Source organism: Miniopterus schreibersii, assembly GCF_964146895.1.
Source record: "Miniopterus schreibersii genome assembly, chromosome: 4".
Taxonomy (NCBI): Eukaryota; Metazoa; Chordata; class Mammalia; order Chiroptera; family Miniopteridae; genus Miniopterus; species Miniopterus schreibersii.
In genome coordinates this window covers 28,589,216-28,608,412 of record NC_138105.1, presented here as the reverse complement: position 1 = coordinate 28,608,412, position 19,197 = coordinate 28,589,216, and the positions used below count along the sequence as shown (strand labels likewise).

The window sequence follows — 19,197 nt, the reverse complement described above, 5'->3', positions numbered from 1 at the left end:
CAAAGCCATCAGCACCCCCTGGGACTTGATCCAAACTGCCCCCCTGGGAGGGGGTGGAAGCCAGGATCCTGGGTCTAGGGGATGGGGGCCTGCCTGTTTCTGAGGAAATGTGCAGGATGGATGAAGTCCAAACCAGGGAGGGGGCACCCCAGGGGCCTCATAGCCCCTCCTCACCTTCGGTCTTTCTCGCCTTTTCCAGTGATCCTCAAATACCCAGCTCACAACCTGTACAGATCCATGTGGACATTTTTAATTTTTGTAAAAACAAAACTAATATATTGATCTTTTTTCACGGGATGCACCGCCTGTGGCCTTTAACCTTTGAGCATGTGCCCAGCCCAGCCCCAAACGATCAGCATGTGAAGCTGGCAGGAACGTGGACAGGCCAATCAGGGAATTGTGTACTTGAGGGGCAACCACAGGACTTGACTCTCCTGGGAAGGAGACGAAGGTGAGGTGCCTGGCTCAGATGAGGCTGCAAGGATGCCGGGTTGGGCCTTCAGTCACCTGATTAGCAGAGAGACCCTGGCTGCCCGGCTGCCCTACAAGAGCCTGCTCCCTGAAGCTCCAGAGCCCCTGGGGGGCCACCTGGGGCATGGACAGCCACTGCAGCTGCTCCTGGCTTCTTCAGCCAGAGCCAGCTGCCTACCCTCTCAGGCCCGCCTGGACCCTAGGTTCACCAGGACAGGACAAGACTCCCACCCAGCACTTGCAGCTGGGTACTGGGAGCTGTAGAAAGCACCCCAAGCTGGTCTAGCTCTCACGAAGTTCATTAGGCCTCAGGAAGCCAGCCTGTATGAGAACACATGTCCTCTGGCCAGGAGTACAGGCCAAGCACTGTGATCACCACCACATGGACCCAACTGCAGGGAGCCCCATGGTCCCCGAGTGTGGAGGATGGCAAGGCCCATGCTGGAGTGGCCGCTACTTCCTCTCTGTCTCCCCCCACCCCCAGAGCAGGGATGTGATGAGACTTTGCTAGCCTGAGGAAATGGGCCTCCAGCTCAGAGTTTGGGTCTCATTGGCCCTGATCTCCCACCCAGGACAACTCTCGTGATCTAGCCAAAAGTGGTCCTCCGGGTGAACTGTGTAGATGAAGAGAACCTTCGTGTTGTTCCCAGCCGGCCCAAGCAGGGGGCCTGGGACCTGAGCATCGGCGCTCTAAGGAAAGGTTCCCCACCTCTGACAAAGGTCCCCAGCCACCAACTCTGGCCCAGCTACTTGCCTCCCCTCTCTGTGTAGATGGATATTGCTGTGTGTAATAAACCATGAATTTGTGTCTGGTTGTGCCTGTCCTTGCAGACTGCCTCTGGGACACCTCTGGCTGAGGTTTCAGCCTGGCCATTTCAAAATGAGGAGGGACAGGGGACTCTCTCTGCGTCAGAGCCACCCCAGAAACCAGAGGAAGTGGTTCAGGGTCAGGGCAAAGATGGGGTTTGGAGTTTGGAAGACACAGATACAAGGCCTAGTCCTGCCACGTACCAGCTAAGCCTCCTGGACAGTCATATCACTGAGCCAGGAACCAGTGACTGCTACACAGAAAATCACCCCAAAACTTGTTGCCCTGAAGCAATGATCCTTTATAAATCTCTCTTACAGTTCTGAAGTTAATAGGCTCAGCTGGGTGGTTGTGGCTCAAGCTCTCCCACACCTGGCGGTTGAGGCTCACTGTCAGCTGGGAGGTCAGATGGCCAGAACACCTGCCCCTGGCCTCTCCATGTGGTCTGGGCTCCTCATGCTGGATTCCAAGAGTGAATGTTCCATGGTGAACCAGGTGAAAGCTGTGTCACCTTTTATGGCCAACTCTCAGAAGTCATATGGGGTCACTTCCTGCCACCATCAGTGGTAAAGTTTTCAAGGGAAAAGTGTCAACTTTAAGTGTCATATTTTAAGGAGAAAATGTGGGGTAGATCTTGTTGCAGCCCTATTAGAAAATTCAACCTGCCACCTCATCTGTAAAACGGGACAGTGATGCCTGCACTCTGACTATTGTTAATGAGGACCAACTGCATGGAATACAAGAACCCAGGGCAGGGCAGGCCCCTGGCAGCTCCCATGATTCTGAGTTCTCTCTCTCTTTTCCCCACTCCAAGACCAACCAAGGGCTAGTCTTGCAAAGCATTTCTACATCACTCATTCCAGCTGGTCCTTATAACAACGCTGAGAGAGGGACCCAGCAAATATGCCCATTTCACAGATGACAAAACCAAGTACACTCAAGTGGTACAGACAAGAAAGGACCGGCAGTGATGGCATCTCAGACCTTCTCCCTCCAGGACTGAGGCCTAAGTAGGGCCATGGTTTGCGTAGTCCCACTGGCCCCCACTAAGTGGCCTCCTCACTAAGCAGAAGAGGCCCAGCCACACACCTGCTAAGGAAGAGGAATGTGTCAAGTCCTCATCTCTCTCTCTCAGTTGCTAGCGATAAGTGGCAGGCCCACCACTCAGCCAGTCATCCGGGTCACCAGGGAAGCCATTAGGATGAAAAGAGAGACACAGTGGGGCTGTGAGGATGGATGGACATCACAGGCTATCCAAGTATCCTTTGGAGGTTAAGCGTTCCAGCATAACCTCACAAATCTACTGCACTCTACAGTTTGTAAATTCACTCCTCCCTCCACCCAGGTACTTCATGGATCCCCCCACAAGCCCTGTGAAGGAGGGAGCCTATGTGATTCATGTCATTATTTCCATTTTACATGTGAGGAAACTGAGGCTCTGAGGGAGCAGTCATCTGTCTAGGGATAAACAACCAGGACTGTCTTTCCAAAATCACTTGTCAGGACATGGAGTCCGTTAGGCAGCACCATAATGCTGGATGATTGGTGGGCAGATCCTCTTGGGGGTAGAAGCCACTTGTTTCCCTTTCCTGCTCCTGTGGGTAGGACAGGGCCATTAATGGCCCATTGCTGCCCCCTTGTGGCTTCACACAGTGTATCCTCAGGTCTGCAAATTTTTCAACTGCAAACTTCAAATTTTAGAGCCTATAGATTGCTCCAAGAGCTTGGGGTGGGGGTGAGAGGCTATAGAAGAGTAAATGACTTGCTCAAGGTCCCAACTGAGACATGGGCAAGTGCCCTGCCTCACAGTGAGCATCAAGAACCAAGGGTTTCACATCTCCCTGCCAAGAACTACCCCCTTCCAGAAGAAAGGGAAGCACATTTATTGAGGCCTACTGAGTGCCATGGCAGCTAAACTCATCACAAAAATTCCTCCCCATGAGAGGAGTAAGCTGACCCAGGTCTCCTTTCTCCTGATACCTAGGATACTACATGGGATGCTTTTGGCTGTCACAATGACTGGGGGATACTTTTCAGATTCAGTGGGCAGGGCAAGGGATAGCAAACATCTGAAACACATGGGCAGTCCTGCCCCATGATGAATCATCTCAGTGAGAATACCAGTGCTGCCTGCATTGAGAAACATCATGCCCTGTTTTCAAATTTTGACTTGGCCACTTCCTCCCATTTCCTTCCCTCTTGGCCTCCAACTGCCCTTAGAAGGCCAGACATGAGATAACGGATAGAGGAGTGCTTAGCCTGAGGCCAGAGGCAGAAATGAGTGGGCTTTTCTGAGAAGGAAGGAGAGGTTTCCTGGTGGTGTCCTGCCCCTGTTCTAGATACTCTACGTCCAGGAAATGGCCCAGTTGAGAGGCCTGGCTTGACCTCCAACTGCATTGCTGCCTGACCCTAAACATCGGGAGAGTGAGTGAGATGTGGGCTGGGACTGGCTGCAGCCTTCTCGCCCTCAACCCTGAGACTGGAAAAGCCCTGAGCCAACCTAACTTCTCTGAGCTGCCCTGGGCCACAAGACAGGCTTGTGTTTGGGCTCAGGACAGGGCCAAGGATGGGCCCCAAAGGGTTGCCTGTGGCCTGTACTTCTTTTCTGAGGGTCACGTCCCCCTCCCCTGTATGTGGGAAGAATCCTTGGTTAATTTGGGAGGAATTTGTTTTCAAGAATCATCCATAAGATTCAATTCAGCTGTACAATTAAAAGTAAGGAAATCGCCTAGCCAGGCATGGCTCAGCGATTGAGCATCGCCCTAGGATCCAAGAGGTCATGGCTTGATTCCAGGTCAGGGCACATGCCCGGGTTGCGGGCTCAATCCCAATTGATTGAGGTAGCCAATCAATGATGACTCTCTCATCATTGGTATTTCTGTCTCTCTCCCTCTCCCTTCCTTTCTCTGAAATCAATAAAGATATATTCTAAAAAAAAAAGTAAGAAACTCTATCCAGTTTAGACGATGAAAAAATTCTGAAGGTAGATGGTGGTAATGGTTGCACAAAGTGAATGTATTGAATGCCACTTACCTATACACTTAAAAATGGTTAAAATGGTCAATTTTATGTTATGTATATGTTACCACAATTTTTTTTAAAAAGGAAGAGGAAACTCAAAGTGTTCTTTAATAAATTCCTTTAATAAACATTTTACATTTTGGGGGGAGAGAGATAAAGAAATCAGCGCTGAGGGAGTAAAGCAGAGGGCTGTAATCTCTTGTTCTAGGGTTCATCAAGGCAGAAAGTCCCAGTGCCCCACCCCAGAAGGGAATCTCTCCCTGCTTTCCCAGCTTTTCATCCCCTTGGGGGCGTTTTCCTCTCACTCCCTGGGCTGGGAGTCAGGCCTGTGCTGCTCATTTGCTGTGTGTCTGACAGCAAAGCCCTTTCCCGTCCTGGGCCTCGGTTTCCTGGCCGTGTACTTATTAAACGGCTCAGGAGTCCTCCCAACTCCCCCGCCTGGAGTCCCAGTGAACCCCCGAGGTGCGTCCCAATTCCTACACCCCGAACACGCCTCCGAGGCTGAGCCCGGGCCGGGCGAGGCCAGCGGGAGCTGATTCCGCGCGCCGAGCAGCGGCGACCTCCCCCGGGGACCCTTCCCGAGGGAAACCGCAGCGGCCCGGAGGCAGAGCCCCGAGGGACGACGCCGGCCGAGGGCCGAAGCGGCGCTCAGGGCAGCGCAGCCGGCTCCAGCGCGGCGACTTCCACGGACGACTCGGCAGTAGGGAGCCTGCGAGGCTCGTTAGCGGAATGAATTAACCAACAAACCCGAGAGCTGCCGCGAGAGGGGGCGGAGCCTCGGGTGGGCGGGCCCGCGGCGGGGGCGGGGCCGCGGCGGGGAGGGGAGGGGCCTCGGCGCAGCTCCGCGCCAGTCCCCCGGGACCGCCCAGGGCGTCATGGCCGCGGACCCGCACGGAAAGGCTGCGACGCTGGCTCGGAGGCGGCGGCTGCTCAGGTACGGGGAGTGCGGCGGGCGGCGCGCACGCACGACGCGCTCACGGCTGCGGGGAGCCCGCCGGCCCCGGCCCCGGCCCCGCTCCCTCGCCGGGCCCTAGCTTTCCTCGTCTCCGAGACTCGGCCCCTCGCAGCCGGTCGGGGGGCTGGTTATGCCGCCGCGTCCTCTCCGCGGTCCCCTCGCCCCTACCTGCGAGTCAGGAGCCGAGCCCACCCGCAGCCGCTGCGGAGCTCTTGGCAGCCTTTACCCCCGGAGAAGGCCGGTTTGCCTGGCACCTGGGAGGACGTCTCCCGGGGGCGGCTCTGGCCAGAGAGGGACCCATTAAGCGACTGAAGTTCAGACGGAGGGTGGGGGGTCGTGTCGCCGGCAGCCTTCCCGAACGTCTGCCGCCGACCTGCGCGCCTGAGTCTTGGCACCTGGGTGCGAGGCCGCCTATGGCGGGAGCTTAGAGTTGGCAGCCGGCAGGGCAGCGGGGTAACTTGGCTGACAAGAACCATTCAGGGCCGCGAGCCAGCCGCCTAATGGGAGTGCCCTCCCTCACACCCATCCCGGCAAAGAAACACCGCCTTAGGGAGCCCGCGGGCCTGCGGCGGCCAGCTTTTCCCAGGATGTGGACACAGGCCACAGGCCCAAATGAATGAGGCCTCGTAACCTTCAGATGACTTAAGAAACAATTGAAGTCTTAGCAACTGCTAACCCCCTTCTTTTCCTCCTTTCCAGTCGGCACCTATGGAGTGAGGGAGCTGGAGGCAGGGAAGCAACACGGTTCCCTTCAAGCTTTTGTCCTTTCCAGAAACTGGAAGGAGTGGGGGAGGCCTGTGATGGGTGGACTTCTCCCTTCAGGTCTTCAGACACGGCAGTCCACTTTTTTTTGCCTGTCCCCACAGCTCTTCCTGCAGACTCTTTTTTCCTGAGGATCCTATTAAGATTGTCCGGGGCCAAGGGCAGTACATGTATGATGAACAAGGGGCAGAATACATCGATTGCATCAACAATGTGGCTCATGGTCAGTACCATCCCTCAGGCTGGCTGGGCAGGAGAGGAGGCCAAACCTGGGAACCTGGTCCAAGGGTGATCCTGAGGTGCAGAGAGATGTGGAGAACTTGGGTTGAGCTGAGCAGAGGAGGCCCAGTCTTTCTGGTGTAGCTGTAGAAGTTTTCGAGCAGGGGCTCTTCTAAACCAGGCAGTAGTCAGAGACCCATGTCTGGGAGTCCAGTTCCATTTGGGACTGGTGGCGAGCTCAGAGAGCCGCAGTCAGCCCAGCCATGACCAGCAATGGTCTTCCCTGTCCAAGTGCTGGAAGTCATGGCAAGGCTTCAGCCCCAGTGACCATCTCAGGTCCTGGCCAAAAAACCTGAAGTAGGAATCAGTTATCCAGATCAGGCCTCCAGAGTCGTTGAGAGGAAAGAGTCTGTGACTCAGCAGGCACCTTGGAAGTTAATAAGGTACCAGGGGGAAAGCAGGGGCTCTAGTCCCAGGACACCTGGGTTTATACCCCTGTCCTTCACTTAATTGACTTTGTAAGGCAAGTTACTTAATTCTTTGTTCCTCAGTTTGCTGATCTTCAAAATAGACAGAATACCAGGTATCCACCTCAGAGTGTTTTGGAGGGTTAAGTATGTTAATTGTTGTAATTTGCTTTGAGTGTGCTTGGCACCTGGTGAGCTCCCAGCATATGTTCGTTGTTAGCATCATCTTTGGCCTTTGGCAGTTATTATCTCCCGCCCCCACTGACTGGTGAGGTCAAACCCATTGACAGACACCCCCCATCCCCCTCCATATATGAGACTACCCCCTACCAAAGACATGGGTTTCTAAATAGGGTTTCTGCCAGAGAACTTTTCTGTCTGCCAGAATCTCAGGGACTCAGAACTTTCTAAGTTTCCCTTTCCAGAACTGGCATCTGTCTCCTGCCTCTGCCTTCAGCCTCCCCTCTTTCCTCTCCACCTCTCCCCTCCATAACTGTGTCTCCCCTGTCTGGGTTTACAGATTGGAGATGGGGGAGGGCAGGGGCAGTAGGCTAGGTGGAGCAGAGTCAGCTGTTTGATGGAGGTGGCCCTCTTCCAGTTGGGCACTGCCACCCTCTCGTGGTCCAAGCAGCACATGAACAGAACCAAGTACTCAACACCAACAGCCGATACCTGCATGACAACATCGTGGATTTCGCACAAAGGCTGTCAGAGACCCTGCCAGAGAAGCTGTGTGTGTTTTATTTCCTGAATTCTGGGTAAGTGTACTGCAGCTATCCCCCAAGCAAGACAAAGATTGTTGCTCACCAGTGTGCAGCATAGTGTGTGTGCAGCATAGTGTAGCAGACCGAGTGTGGACTGGAGAAGAGGTAGCCCTCACTGTACGGGTGCTGGGCTTCCCAGGTGTAGACCCTGTGCTAATTCTGTTGACTCAGTTTCCTGGACTCTTAGTTAGAAGTGCCATTACCTTCCTTCCAGGACCCTCCTTGGGATTTATTGAGGTAATGTGTTCCTTTATTTCTTCCTTAGGAATACACAGGCACAGTGCTGGGGGCTACAGCCAAAATCCCTGCTCACTCAGTAGGAAACAAAAACATCAAGTAATTCTTCAAAGAAATACAAAATTACAAAGAGGGATCATCGCCTGGAGGAAAAATACAGGCTATAATGAGGCATAGAAGCAGACTGGCCTACTCTGAGAGGACCAGGGAAGGCTTCTCTGAAGAAATGATGTTAACATAAGAGCTGAGTAGTAGATAAGTAGATGAGGAGGAAGGGTGCTCCTGCTCCGTTGTAGGTGTTCTTATTAAGGTTGGTCTTGACACAGAACAGCCTGTGCAAAGGCCCTGGAGCAGGAAGAGTCATGGCACCTCAGCACACTTGAGGAACTATAAGGCAGTCAGTGAGGGAGGGGAGAAGGTGTGAGCAGACACTGGAGGAAGACAGGGCCCATCATCCTGGGCCTTATGAGCCAAATAAAGAATCCTTTTTTATCCTAAGAGCACTGGGAAGTCATCAGAGGGTTTTAATCAAGCAAGTGATGTCATCAGGGCTGGGGGAGAGCAAGAATGGACACCATTAGGTGCCATTTTGGCAGCCAGGTGACAGGTAATGGCAACTCACACTAGAAATGGCAGTGGAGATAGAAGTGGTAGGTGATGATATGTACACAGAACCAGCCCAGAATCCTGGGAAAGAACATTCCAACAAATCATAGGTTGAGGCATTTAGATTATAGTGACTATTATTATGATTATCATTGCCATTTACATAGTACATTTATCAGTCCCCTCCAGTAATTTCTAGGAAATGGAATTTACATCTTCATTTTACAGATAAGGAAACAGCAGTTGAAACTGGCTCACCCAGGGCCATCCACATAGGGAATGGAAGCCAGAACTGGAACCCCTCTGGGAAGAGCAAGGAGCTTGCTCCAGGAGTGGGAGCTTCCTTGGCAGAGGCAGAAGGGACATTTGCTGGCTTGCTTCACCAGATTTGCTCTGTGGATTCCAGTGACTTCCATGTTTCCAAATCCAGTGGTCTCTTTGCTGCCCTTGTCTTACTCTGTCAGCAATATTGACAGAGTTACCACTCTGTCTAGAAACACTTCTGGCTTTGCTTCCAGGACACTGTGCACTCCTGATTTTCCCTAGCTTCTGGCCACTCCTCCTGTCTCCTTTTCTGATTCCTCCTCTGTTCCTCAGGGCAGGTCTTCTCCGAGCCCTCTCCCTTTATGCTCTCATCCATTCCCATGGGATTACATATCACCCACGTGCTAGTGATTCCCAGACTTGTGTCTCAAGCCCAGATGTTTCCCATGTGTTCCGGCCTCATGGTTCTAACCACCCACTTGACTTCTTGAACACCTCCAACTTCCCGTGTCAAAAAGACAATAAGGAGTTGATTGTCTGCCAACACCTGGTATGGGTCCATAGCCACAGCTCTCCCTTACTTTCCTAGTCACTTAACCCCAGACCTTCCCAAGAGGACATCCCCCTCATTACCACACCCTGTCTCGCCTAGTAAATGGCAGTGCCATCTGCATCTCTACTGAAGGCAGAAACCCTCCCCCCAGCCCTGCATCAGGCCTGCCTCACCTATCTCCAGGATGTCTCCATCCACGTCTGTCTATCTTCATGGCCACCATCTGCTCTCACTTGCACATTCATTTTTTTTTTTTCATTGAAATAGTGGTCTTTTTAATTTATGACTACTGTAGATGGACAAGGCACCACATACAAAACCTGACAAGCTCAGGGGATTTACCTCCACTTTAATTCCCTTCTACTCCACTATACACACATAGTCAGGGGCTTCCTTCTCAAATGGAAGCTGAGTCATGTCTCTTCTCTGATTTAAACTTTTTAGTGCTGCTTGCTGTGCCCAGAAACTTACCCCTGAGGATTCAGTGAAGGTGTTACCTCCTCATAGAGTCCTTCCCTGACCCCCTTAGTCAGTTCAGGCTGCCATAGACTGGGGGGCTTAAACAGCAGCCATCTATTTTCTCACAGCTCTAGAGGCCAGATCCAAGATCAAGGTGTCGGCAAGTTTGGTTTCTTTAAAGCCCCTCTCCTTGTTTTGCAGATAGCCACCTTGCTGTCTTTCCTCTGTGTACTTGAGCCCCTGTTATCTCTGTGTCCAAATTTACTCATAAGGATATCACTCAGGTTGGATGAGGGCCCACCCTAATGGCCTCATTTTAATTTCATCAACTCTTTAAAGGCCCTGTCTCCAAATACAGCCACATTCTGAGGTGCTGGGGGTTAGGACTTCAACATATGAATTTTTGGGGACTCACAATTCAGCCCATTAACTCCTCCTTATCTAAAGGGCTCCATCTGGTTCTCTTGGAGCACTTACCAAAATGGCCATTCTTTGGTGGTATTTTGGCTTTCATGACACATACTAGAATGTAAGTTCCAGGAGGGTCGTCTGTCTGTCTTACTGTTTTCCCCCCAGCTCCTAGCACATAGAAGGCATCTGATGAATTTTTACCTAATGACTGATGAATGGTGTCCCAAGAATCTTGCTGCTAGCAGGGCACCACCTTCCCTTAGGGTTTCTCTCTGAAAAGCAGATCTCCAGGAGGGAAAGCCCTTGGACCACTGTCTGAGCAGTGCCCATCTTTTCTTTTATAGGTCGGAGGCCAATGACCTAGCCCTGAGGCTAGCCCGCCAGTACACAGGACACTGGGATGTGGTGGTATTAGACCAGTAAGTGCCATTCCCAGAAGCCTGGGTCCCCCACTTAATGGGGATCAATGAGGCTCTAACTTTGGGTTTCTTGGCAGGAAGGATGAGGGGCCATGGCTACAGAGACACCCTCCCCCAACACACACCATGGGGTTCTTTTCCCCAGGTCTCTCTTCGAGGAGGGTAGCTTCTAGGGAGCTGAGAAAGCTTAGTGAGGGGTTAAGAGTTGGTACCACATTTGAGGTATTAAAACTGTTCTGACACTAACTCCCATGTATTGATTATGTGCTACACAAGGCCCAGGCCCAGGTAGAGCCTTAACACATTTGAGGTTCATTATAACCCTGAGGAGAAGCCCACCACTTTACAGAGGAGAGAACTGACCCAGGAGAGCCTAACTGATTAGCCCCCGTTACACACCTAGTAAGCAGCCTTGCAGGAAGTCTTGTAGACTCCACGACCCATGCTCATCCCCAGCCCTAGAACTTGGGGACTATGTCAGAAAGGTTGGTCTTGTCAGAAAGGTGTGTCTCCTGAGGAGGGTACACACTTGTCAAGGCCAGGCCAGAGACACGTGCTACCTGGGTCTGAGCCCTCCCTCCCTTCTCCTCCCCAGCGCTTATCACGGTCACCTGAGCTCCCTGATTGACATCAGCCCCTACAAGTTCCGGAACCTGGATGGCCAGAAGGAGTGGGTCCATGTGGTATGCACGGCCCAAGGGGGCAACAGGTTGGTGGCTGCCCCCAGCCTGGATGACATGGCACTGTCACTCCCCACAGGCACCTCTCCCAGACATATACCGGGGCCTCTACCGGGAGAACCATCCCGATCCCGCTGAAGCCTATGCCAGTGAGGTGAAACGTGTGGTCAGCAGTGCACAGGAGCAGGGCAGGCAGGTAACTGCATCCGCAAGGGTCCATTCCAACCCACAGTGAACGTCACTTCTGCAGTTACCAGCTGGTGCTAGATACAGTAGATGTACTTGTTACAGGAGTTCCAGGGCCGAGACTAGACTGGCCTTGGTCGTGAAGGAGGGTCCTTGGAGGAGGTGCTGCCTAATTTTGGTAATAGAAGATGAGTTGGAGTTAGCCATTCGAGGTGGGGTTGGGAATAGAGGAGGAAAAGCATCTTGCGCAGAGGTTAGATACCATGTGAGTATGAGACCAGGCTGAGCAGGTAGAAGTGAGCCTGGAGAGGCAGGCAGACCCTGTGCCAGAGGTGTGCAGGTGCAGGGGTGGAGGCCATGGCAAACCTTCAAAGGGTTTAAGAAGAAGGGGAATAAGCCCAGAGGTGCACTTGAATGGGGCCAGCCTGAGGGCAAGTAAGCAATGGGGGGGCCCAACCCAGGTCAGTATAGTGGAGATGGAGAGAGCAAAGACAGGACAGATGTGTTGTACCCTGGAAGAGCAGCAGCCACGGTGACAGAGGGGAGGTATGAGGGCTCTCTGGGAGGCCTCACTGAAGGAGTAACAAACAAACACACAATATATGGCAAAGACAAGCAGGCTACAAGGCCAGAAAGGTTGGCAGAGCCAGATCTGGGAAGCCTGGCCTTTGTGTTTCAGATGCTCTACACCCACTTATATAAATCCAGAAAAGAGGTTGCTCTGGTGGCAACAGGGGTGGAGGACTGGTTTTTCTACCCCATTGGCTTTCATCCTGGCAATAACTTCCAAAGCAGCTCTAAGGCAGAACACAGTTTGGAAGTCATTGCTGTAAGCAAAAGGGGTAATTGAAGGGTTTTAAACACCAACGAGCTCAGTGTCTGGGTTGTGGCATCACCTTGGTGGCCAGTGGAGGATGGCCTGGAAGAGGCATGCAGTTTAAAGGCACTGGCAGAAGGCCAAAGCAGAAACTGGCAGATCTATGGGAGGCAGAAGTGTCCAGGTGGACGGGAAGGAGTGGGTGCAGAGATGATACAGAGGGAGTCAGGCTGTGTTGATGGATGGAGGGGGGCTGGATTTCTGTTCCAGGCGGGAGGGTTGGGAGTCAGATAAGTGCCCCAAGAGTCACCAGATGGGGGCAGGGGAGGAGGAACAGGCTTATAGGGGATAAATCAGTGGATTTTTTCTGAAGCTTGCTAAGTGCAGGAGTCTGAAGACATCCAGGTTGTAAGAGTTGGTTTGAGGCTGAAAGAAGAAAGACACAGACACTCAGGTGTGATGTAGAGCCCGAATTGGGGGTGCAACAATTATGGTAACTCATCCTGCTTGGAGCCAGCCCTGAGCCAGCATTAGCAGGACTCTCTTAGCTTGCCACTCAGCACTTCCACATCAGAGTTCCTGATGTCTCCTCTTGTCCACAGATTGCCGCATTCTTCGCTGAGTCCCTGCCCAGTGTGGGAGGGCAGATCATTCCCCCTGCTGGCTACTTCCCAAAAGTGGCAGAGTGAGTTGGTGGGAAGGGCTGCCCCAGGGAGGCCAGGGGTTTCCCAACCTTTGTTCTAAATTCCAACCTCAGCCTCACCTGTTTGCCAGATTTTCAAAGCCCCTGAAAAAATAGTGGCCCCTAGAAAACCAGCCATCTGCCTAAGGCCCCAGTCTTACCATTGCCAGAGCTAGGATTCAGTGTCCCAAGACCTCCCAGCTCCTGCTCTGATCCCTCTCATCACAGTCCTGTCCCCACCCACCCCCTCCACACCCCCACACCCGTCAGTCAGCCATCTGTCCTCTGCCACAGGCACATCCACAGGGCTGGAGGGGTGTTTGTCGCAGACGAGATTCAAGTGGGCTTTGGCCGAGTAGGCAAGCACTTCTGGGCCTTCCAGCTGCAGGGGGAAGACTTTGTCCCTGACATTGTCACCATGGGCAAGTCCATTGGCAATGGCCACCCTGTAGCCTGCGTGGCCACAACCCAAGCTGTGGTGAAGGCATTTGAAGCCACCGGTGTCGAGTACTTCAATACGGTGAGTGAAGGCTCCAGGGCCAGGAAGCACTGAGGGTTCTGGTAGGCTCCAGACAATCTGAGCAAAGTCCATAGACCTGGCATTGTGCCGCCATAAAGATGTCTAAAATGCTGTCAGGGTGGGTGGGGGCAGGGAGACAGTTACAGCAGGTGAGAGAAAAAGAACACTAAATCTCTTTAAAATTAGCATCAACCCAAAAGCTGTGGCAAGAGATCATGCCTTATAAAATATATAGGAAGAAAACCAGATTCCCTCTCTCCCTTCCAGCAGAAGCTGCCTACTCTGTGCAAGACCCTGTGCTACAAGCTGATTAAAATACATGAGGAGCTGTCTGGGTTATGGATAGTCTAGGATTAGCGTTCATGTTGTAGTTGGAGCTTAGAGGAGGGCATGGCTCCCTAACCTTGCAGTGCAGGATCGAGGGCTTTCCCTAAGTGAAGTGGATCCTTGGGTTGAAGGAGAAGCCACAGCATGTTCAATGGCACCAACAGTGCATTTGTGTGGTGGGTGAGGAGCATAGTGGTCACCAGATGGCCTCATGGTAAAAGAGCCAGGAGTCTGGATTGATCCTCAGGGCAGTGAGGAACCATGGAAGGGTTTTAAGCAGTGATAGGTAAGATTTGAAATACACTTTAGAAGGCTCTCTGGTGATCAGTGTGGAGAAAGACAAGGTAGGTGACTGGTCCAGGCAAGAGGAGGAGCACAAATCTGGACATGGGTCACAGGGAAGAATAAGGAGGGGCAGAGAGTTGAGGGAAAGAACTCACTGTCACCTCCCAAAAAAAGTCAGTTTGAATTGGGACCTGAAACATGTGACGGTTTGGCAGAGGTCATTAATGGGGAAGGCTGGTGCTTTCAACAAACTCACTCTATGCCCAGCTGATATATAGACAGAGCCTCTGCCCTGAACAAGTTCTCCATTCGGAGGGGAGACGGGCTCATAGACACCTGACCACAGTGGCACTAGAAAAGACTTAACAGAAGTAGTGTGTTCACAGTGCCAGGGGAGCACAGGGAACATAGGGTGGGAGGACGGAGAAGAAGAACAGGAGCAGGGGAGGCTTCTGGATGTGGGAGGATGAGGAGGAATTGGCCCTGTGAGGAGGAAGGAGTGTGTTGTGTTAGGTGAAAGACAGCCCATCAGAGCTGGGCCTGGGCCTGGTTTTTGTTTCTCTGTCTTTCTTAGAGCTCACATAGATTATGTAGTCAGTTCATGGTTCATGGTTCACTCATCATCTGTTCCTGCATAGCCCTCTTTTAGTCCATCAGTTACTCTTATTACTGATACAAGCACCTGAGAAGCCATCATCCCAAATAAAAGTTAGGACCTTGACAATAACCTGCATCTATTTATCCATATGGTTGCTCCCAGTCCCTGCCTCCCCCAGCCTAGGCAGCCATCACTCTGAATCCTATGTTCATTAGTTACTCTCGTTTTTTAACTTTATAAGAAGTATTTCATGCTGTGTGTATGTAGTCTTTAGGGATTTGGGTTTTTTCACCTAACATATTACTGAGTCACCCCCATTGCTTGTCACTGAAGTTCATTTGTTTTGACTGCCTTATAATATCCCATTTTATAAACTACCACGATTTATTTGTACATTCCTGTTGATGTGCTTTGCAGTTGTTCCCATGGCTTTTGCTATTATGAACAGTGCTGCTCTGAACCATTTTTATAAATCTCTGTTGTATGTGTGCAAGAGGTTTTTTTAGGAATAACCTAAGAGTGGAATTTCTGGGTCATTGTTCACCTAAATTTTGAGACATCTGTTTTCCAAAGTAGGTCATAAGTTAACACCTCATCAGCAGGTATAAGAGATTCTGTAGGTCAACATTCTCTTCAACACTTTTTTTTTTTTTTAATATATCTTTATTGATTTCAGAGAGGAAAGGAGGTGGAGAGAGAGAGAGAGAAATATCAATGATGAGAGAGTCATTGATCGGCTGCAGCCCGCAACCCGGGCATGTGCCCTGACCGGGAACCGAACGCCGATCGCCTGGATCCTAGGTCAATGCTCAACCGCTGAGCCACGCCCGGCCGGGCTCTTCAACACTTCTTAACTTGTGCCAATCAAATGGGGTATAAAGTTGTATCCCGCCCGGCCGGGCGTGGCTCAGCAGTTGAGCATCGACCTAGGATCCAGACGATCGGGGTTCGATTCCCGGTCAGGGCACATGCCTGGGGTGCAGGCTAGGCAGCCGATCAATGACTCTCTCATCATTGATGTTTCTCTCTCTCCCTCTCCTTCTCTTTTCCTCTCTCTAAAATCAATAAAGATATATATATATTAAAAAAAAAAAAAGTTGTATCCCCTCAAATCAGAGTGGTTTTGATATGCCGTTCCCTGATTTCAAGTTATGTGAAACACCTCTTCATATGTTTATTGGCCATGTGTTTCATCTTCTGTGAAAATGCCTGTTTTTCTTTTGCCTGTTTTGATTGAATTACTAGTGTGTTTTTTATTTATTTGTGGGGGTTTTGTGTGTGCATTTGTGTATGCATGTATACATACACAGACACATATTTATACATAGGACTTTAGTTACATAGGACTCTTGAAGCTTTTTATTTCTTCTTGGGCTAATTGTGGTAAATTATGTTTTCCTAAGAATTTTTCATCTGAGTGTTCAAAATTGTTGATCTATGGTTACTGTTAATACTTCCTAATATCTTTTTAATATTTTCATTATGTTTCCTTTTCTTTTACGATATTGTTTCTTTGAGTCCTCTTGTTTTCTCCTTCTGCTTTCTTTGGGGTTTGTTCTGTTTGTGTGTGTGTGTGTGTGTGTGTGTGTGTGTGTGTGTGTGTGTGTGTGTGTGTTAAGATGAATATTTAACTGTTGTCTCTATTAATATAAATATTTAAGCCTGTAAATTTCCCTCAGAGCATAACTTTTACTTTGTATTCCACTAATTTTAATATATATTGCCCCGTGTGGCTCAGTTGGTTGAGCATCATCCAGTGCCCCAAGAGGTCACTGATTTGATTCCCAGTCAGGGCACATGCCCAGGTTACAGGTTCAGTCCCCAGTAGGGGGTGAGCAGGAGGCAGCCAATTGATGTTTCTATCTCTCCCTCTCCCTTCCTCTCTCTGAAATCAATAAAGATTTTTTTTTTTTAATGCTATGTAATTTCCACGTTTTTTAGTTTTCCAATGTCCTGTTATTTCTAGTTTCGTTCCACTGTGGTGAAAAAAGATACTTTGTATGATTTTAAGCTTTTAAAATATATTATGGACTAATATATAGTCTATCCTGGAGAATGTTCCATGTGCACTTGGGAAGTCTTTATATTCTGGGTTTTTGTTTTGGGGGGTTTTTTAGTCGAGTGTTCTGTATGTTAGGTGTAGTTGATTTTTTAAAATACATTTTTATTGATTTCAGAGAGAGGAAGGGAGAGGGAGAGGGAAATAGAAACGTTAGTGATGAGAGAGGATCATTGATTGGCTGCCTCCTGAACGTCCCCTGCTGGGGATCGAGCCCAAAATCCAGGCATGTGCTCTGGCGGGGAATGAAACCTCAATTTCCTGGATCAAAGGTCAATGTTCAAACTCTGAGCTACTCTGGCTGGGCAGGTCTAGTTGATTTATAGCGTTGTTCAAGTCTTCTGTTTCTTTACTGATCTTCCAATTTTTCTGTTACTGAAAATGATGAATTATTGTTGAACTATATATTTCTCCTTTCTGTTCTATCAGTTTTTGCTTTATGTATTTTGGGGCTCAATTGTTAAATGCGTATGTGTTTGTAATGGTTATGTCCTTTTGTTAGATTGATTCTTTTATCATTGTAAAATGTTTACATTGCTAGTAACAGTTTTTTTATTTAGGTACACTGATTATTTACTATATACATTCAATATTATTTTGTATTAGTTTTAAGTGTACAGCATAGTGGTTAGGCAATCATATACTTTACAAAGTGTCCCCCCTTGGTATTTCCAGCTAGTAACAATTTTAATCTTCATGTTTTTATGCCTGATATCAGTACAGCCACACCAGCTCTCTTGGTTAGTTTGCATGACATACCTTCTCCACCCCTTTGCTTTCAACCTACTAATGTATTTACCAGTGCTCTTTATTTCATTTTTTTAATCCTCACCCAAGGATATGTGTATTGATTTTAGAAAGAGAGGAAGGGGGAAAGAGATAGAGAAACATCATTGTGAGAGAGAAACATAGATCGGTTGCCTCCCCCATGTGCTCTGACGGGATCAAACCTACAATCTAGGTATATGCCCTGACCAGGAATCAAACCCACAACCTTTTTTGGTGTACAGGACAAGGCTCCAACCAAGCCACCTGGTCAGGGCTCTCCTTTTTTTTTTTTAATATATCTTTATTGATTTCAGAGAGAGGAAGGGGGAGAGGGAGAGAGAGAGAGAAACATCAAAGATGAGAGAGTCATTGAGCGGCTGCCTCCTGCACACCCCCAACTGGGGATCAAGCCTGCAGCCTAGGCATGTGCCTGACTGGGAATCAAACCGCAATCTCCTGGATCCTAGGTCGATGTGAAACTGCTGAGCCACACCTGGCCGGGCATCTCCTTCATTTTTGAAAGATACTTTTTGTTTTGTTTTTTATTTTCTTTCTACATGAAGGATATTTTTACTTTATATACAATTCTTAACAATCTTTTTCTTTCATCACTTTAAATATGTTATCCCACTGCCTTCTGGTTTTATGGTTTCTCATGAGGAATTGGTTGTTACTCTTGTCAAGAATCTCTTTTATGTGATGACTCTCTCTCTTGATTTCAATATTCTTTCTTTGTCTTTTTTCTATTGAGATATGACATACAACATTATATTAGTTTTAGATATACAACATAGCAATTCAATAACTGCATATACAGTTGACCCTTGAACAATCCAGGTTTGAACTGTGGATCAAATAGATTTCATAAGTGGACCCACAAAGTTCAAACTTGTGTTCAAGGATCAACTATATGGTTTTTTAAAATGTTTTTATTGGTTTCAGAGAGAGGAAGGGAGAAACATTGATGAGAGAAAAACATCGATTAGCTGCCTCCTGCATGCCCCCTACTGGGAATTAAGCCTACAACCCGGGCATGTGCCCTGACTGGTAATAGAACTGGCAACCTCCTGGTGCATGGGATGACATTCAACCAACTGAGCCACACCGGCCAGACAAGGATCAACTGTATTTTAGATCCATGGTTGGAAATTCACATATGGGGAAGACCAAGTTAAGTTATACATGGATTTTCAACTGTGCGGGTGGTTCAAACTCACATTGTTCAAGGGTCAACTAACTGTATTGTGAATTGATCACCACAATAAGTCATTAACATTCACCACCAGTTACAATTTTTTTCTTGTGATAAGAACTTTTAAGATCTATTCTCTTAGCAACTTTAAAATATGCAGCTCAGTATTATTAACTATAGTTGCCATGCTATACATTATTTTATTGACTTATTTATTTTATAACTGGACCACCTTTTGACCACTTTCACCCATTTTACCCACCCTCTTTGTCTTTTGGTAGTTTGGTTATGTTGTAGCTAAATATGGAACTCATTATGAGTTCCTTCAATGTGTAGGTGGTTGTTGGATTTTGGTTTTCTTAATCTAATTTGGGAAGTTTTTTATCATTATTTCTTCAGATATTCATTCTGCTCCTTTCTCTCTCCCCCCTCTCCTTCTGAGACTCCCATTGGCATATGTTGGTATGCTTGATTGGTCTCACTCACCTCTAAGGCTCTGGTCATTTTTTTCATTCTTTTTTCCCTCTGGTTTTCAGACTGGACAGTCTCAATTGACATATCTCAAGTTTACCGATCCTTTCATCTGCCTGTCCCAATCTGTTGAGCCTCTCTAGTGAATTTTTCATTTCAGTTACTGTGCTTTTCAACTCCAGAATTTGTTTGGTCC

At 49.1% G+C, this 19,197-nt stretch overlaps 2 protein-coding genes across 3 annotated transcripts in view; both read left to right on the top strand.

Annotated features, from left to right (window-relative positions):
• Positions 1-1,283, top strand: part of COL23A1 (collagen type XXIII alpha 1 chain) — a 306,121-nt gene extending 304,838 nt beyond the window's left edge. For both annotated transcript variants that reach the window (XM_081136445.1, XM_081136444.1), the window contains one exon: positions 200-1,283. In XM_081136445.1, coding sequence (XP_080992571.1) covers positions 200-202 — 3 coding nt within the window. In that variant the 3' untranslated portion in view covers positions 203-1,283. The remainder of the gene's footprint in view (positions 1-199) is intronic.
• Positions 1,284-5,110: 3,827 nt separating this feature from the next.
• Positions 5,111-19,197, top strand: part of PHYKPL (5-phosphohydroxy-L-lysine phospho-lyase) — a 30,387-nt gene continuing 16,300 nt past the window's right edge. Inside the window, exons 1-8 of the mRNA XM_081137486.1 lie at positions 5,111-5,234; positions 6,122-6,240; positions 7,302-7,461; positions 10,342-10,416; positions 11,012-11,099; positions 11,176-11,292; positions 12,702-12,784; positions 13,076-13,301. Coding sequence (XP_080993612.1) covers positions 5,176-5,234; positions 6,122-6,240; positions 7,302-7,461; positions 10,342-10,416; positions 11,012-11,099; positions 11,176-11,292; positions 12,702-12,784; positions 13,076-13,301 — 927 coding nt within the window. The 5' untranslated portion in view covers positions 5,111-5,175. The remainder of the gene's footprint in view (positions 5,235-6,121; positions 6,241-7,301; positions 7,462-10,341; positions 10,417-11,011; positions 11,100-11,175; positions 11,293-12,701; positions 12,785-13,075; positions 13,302-19,197) is intronic.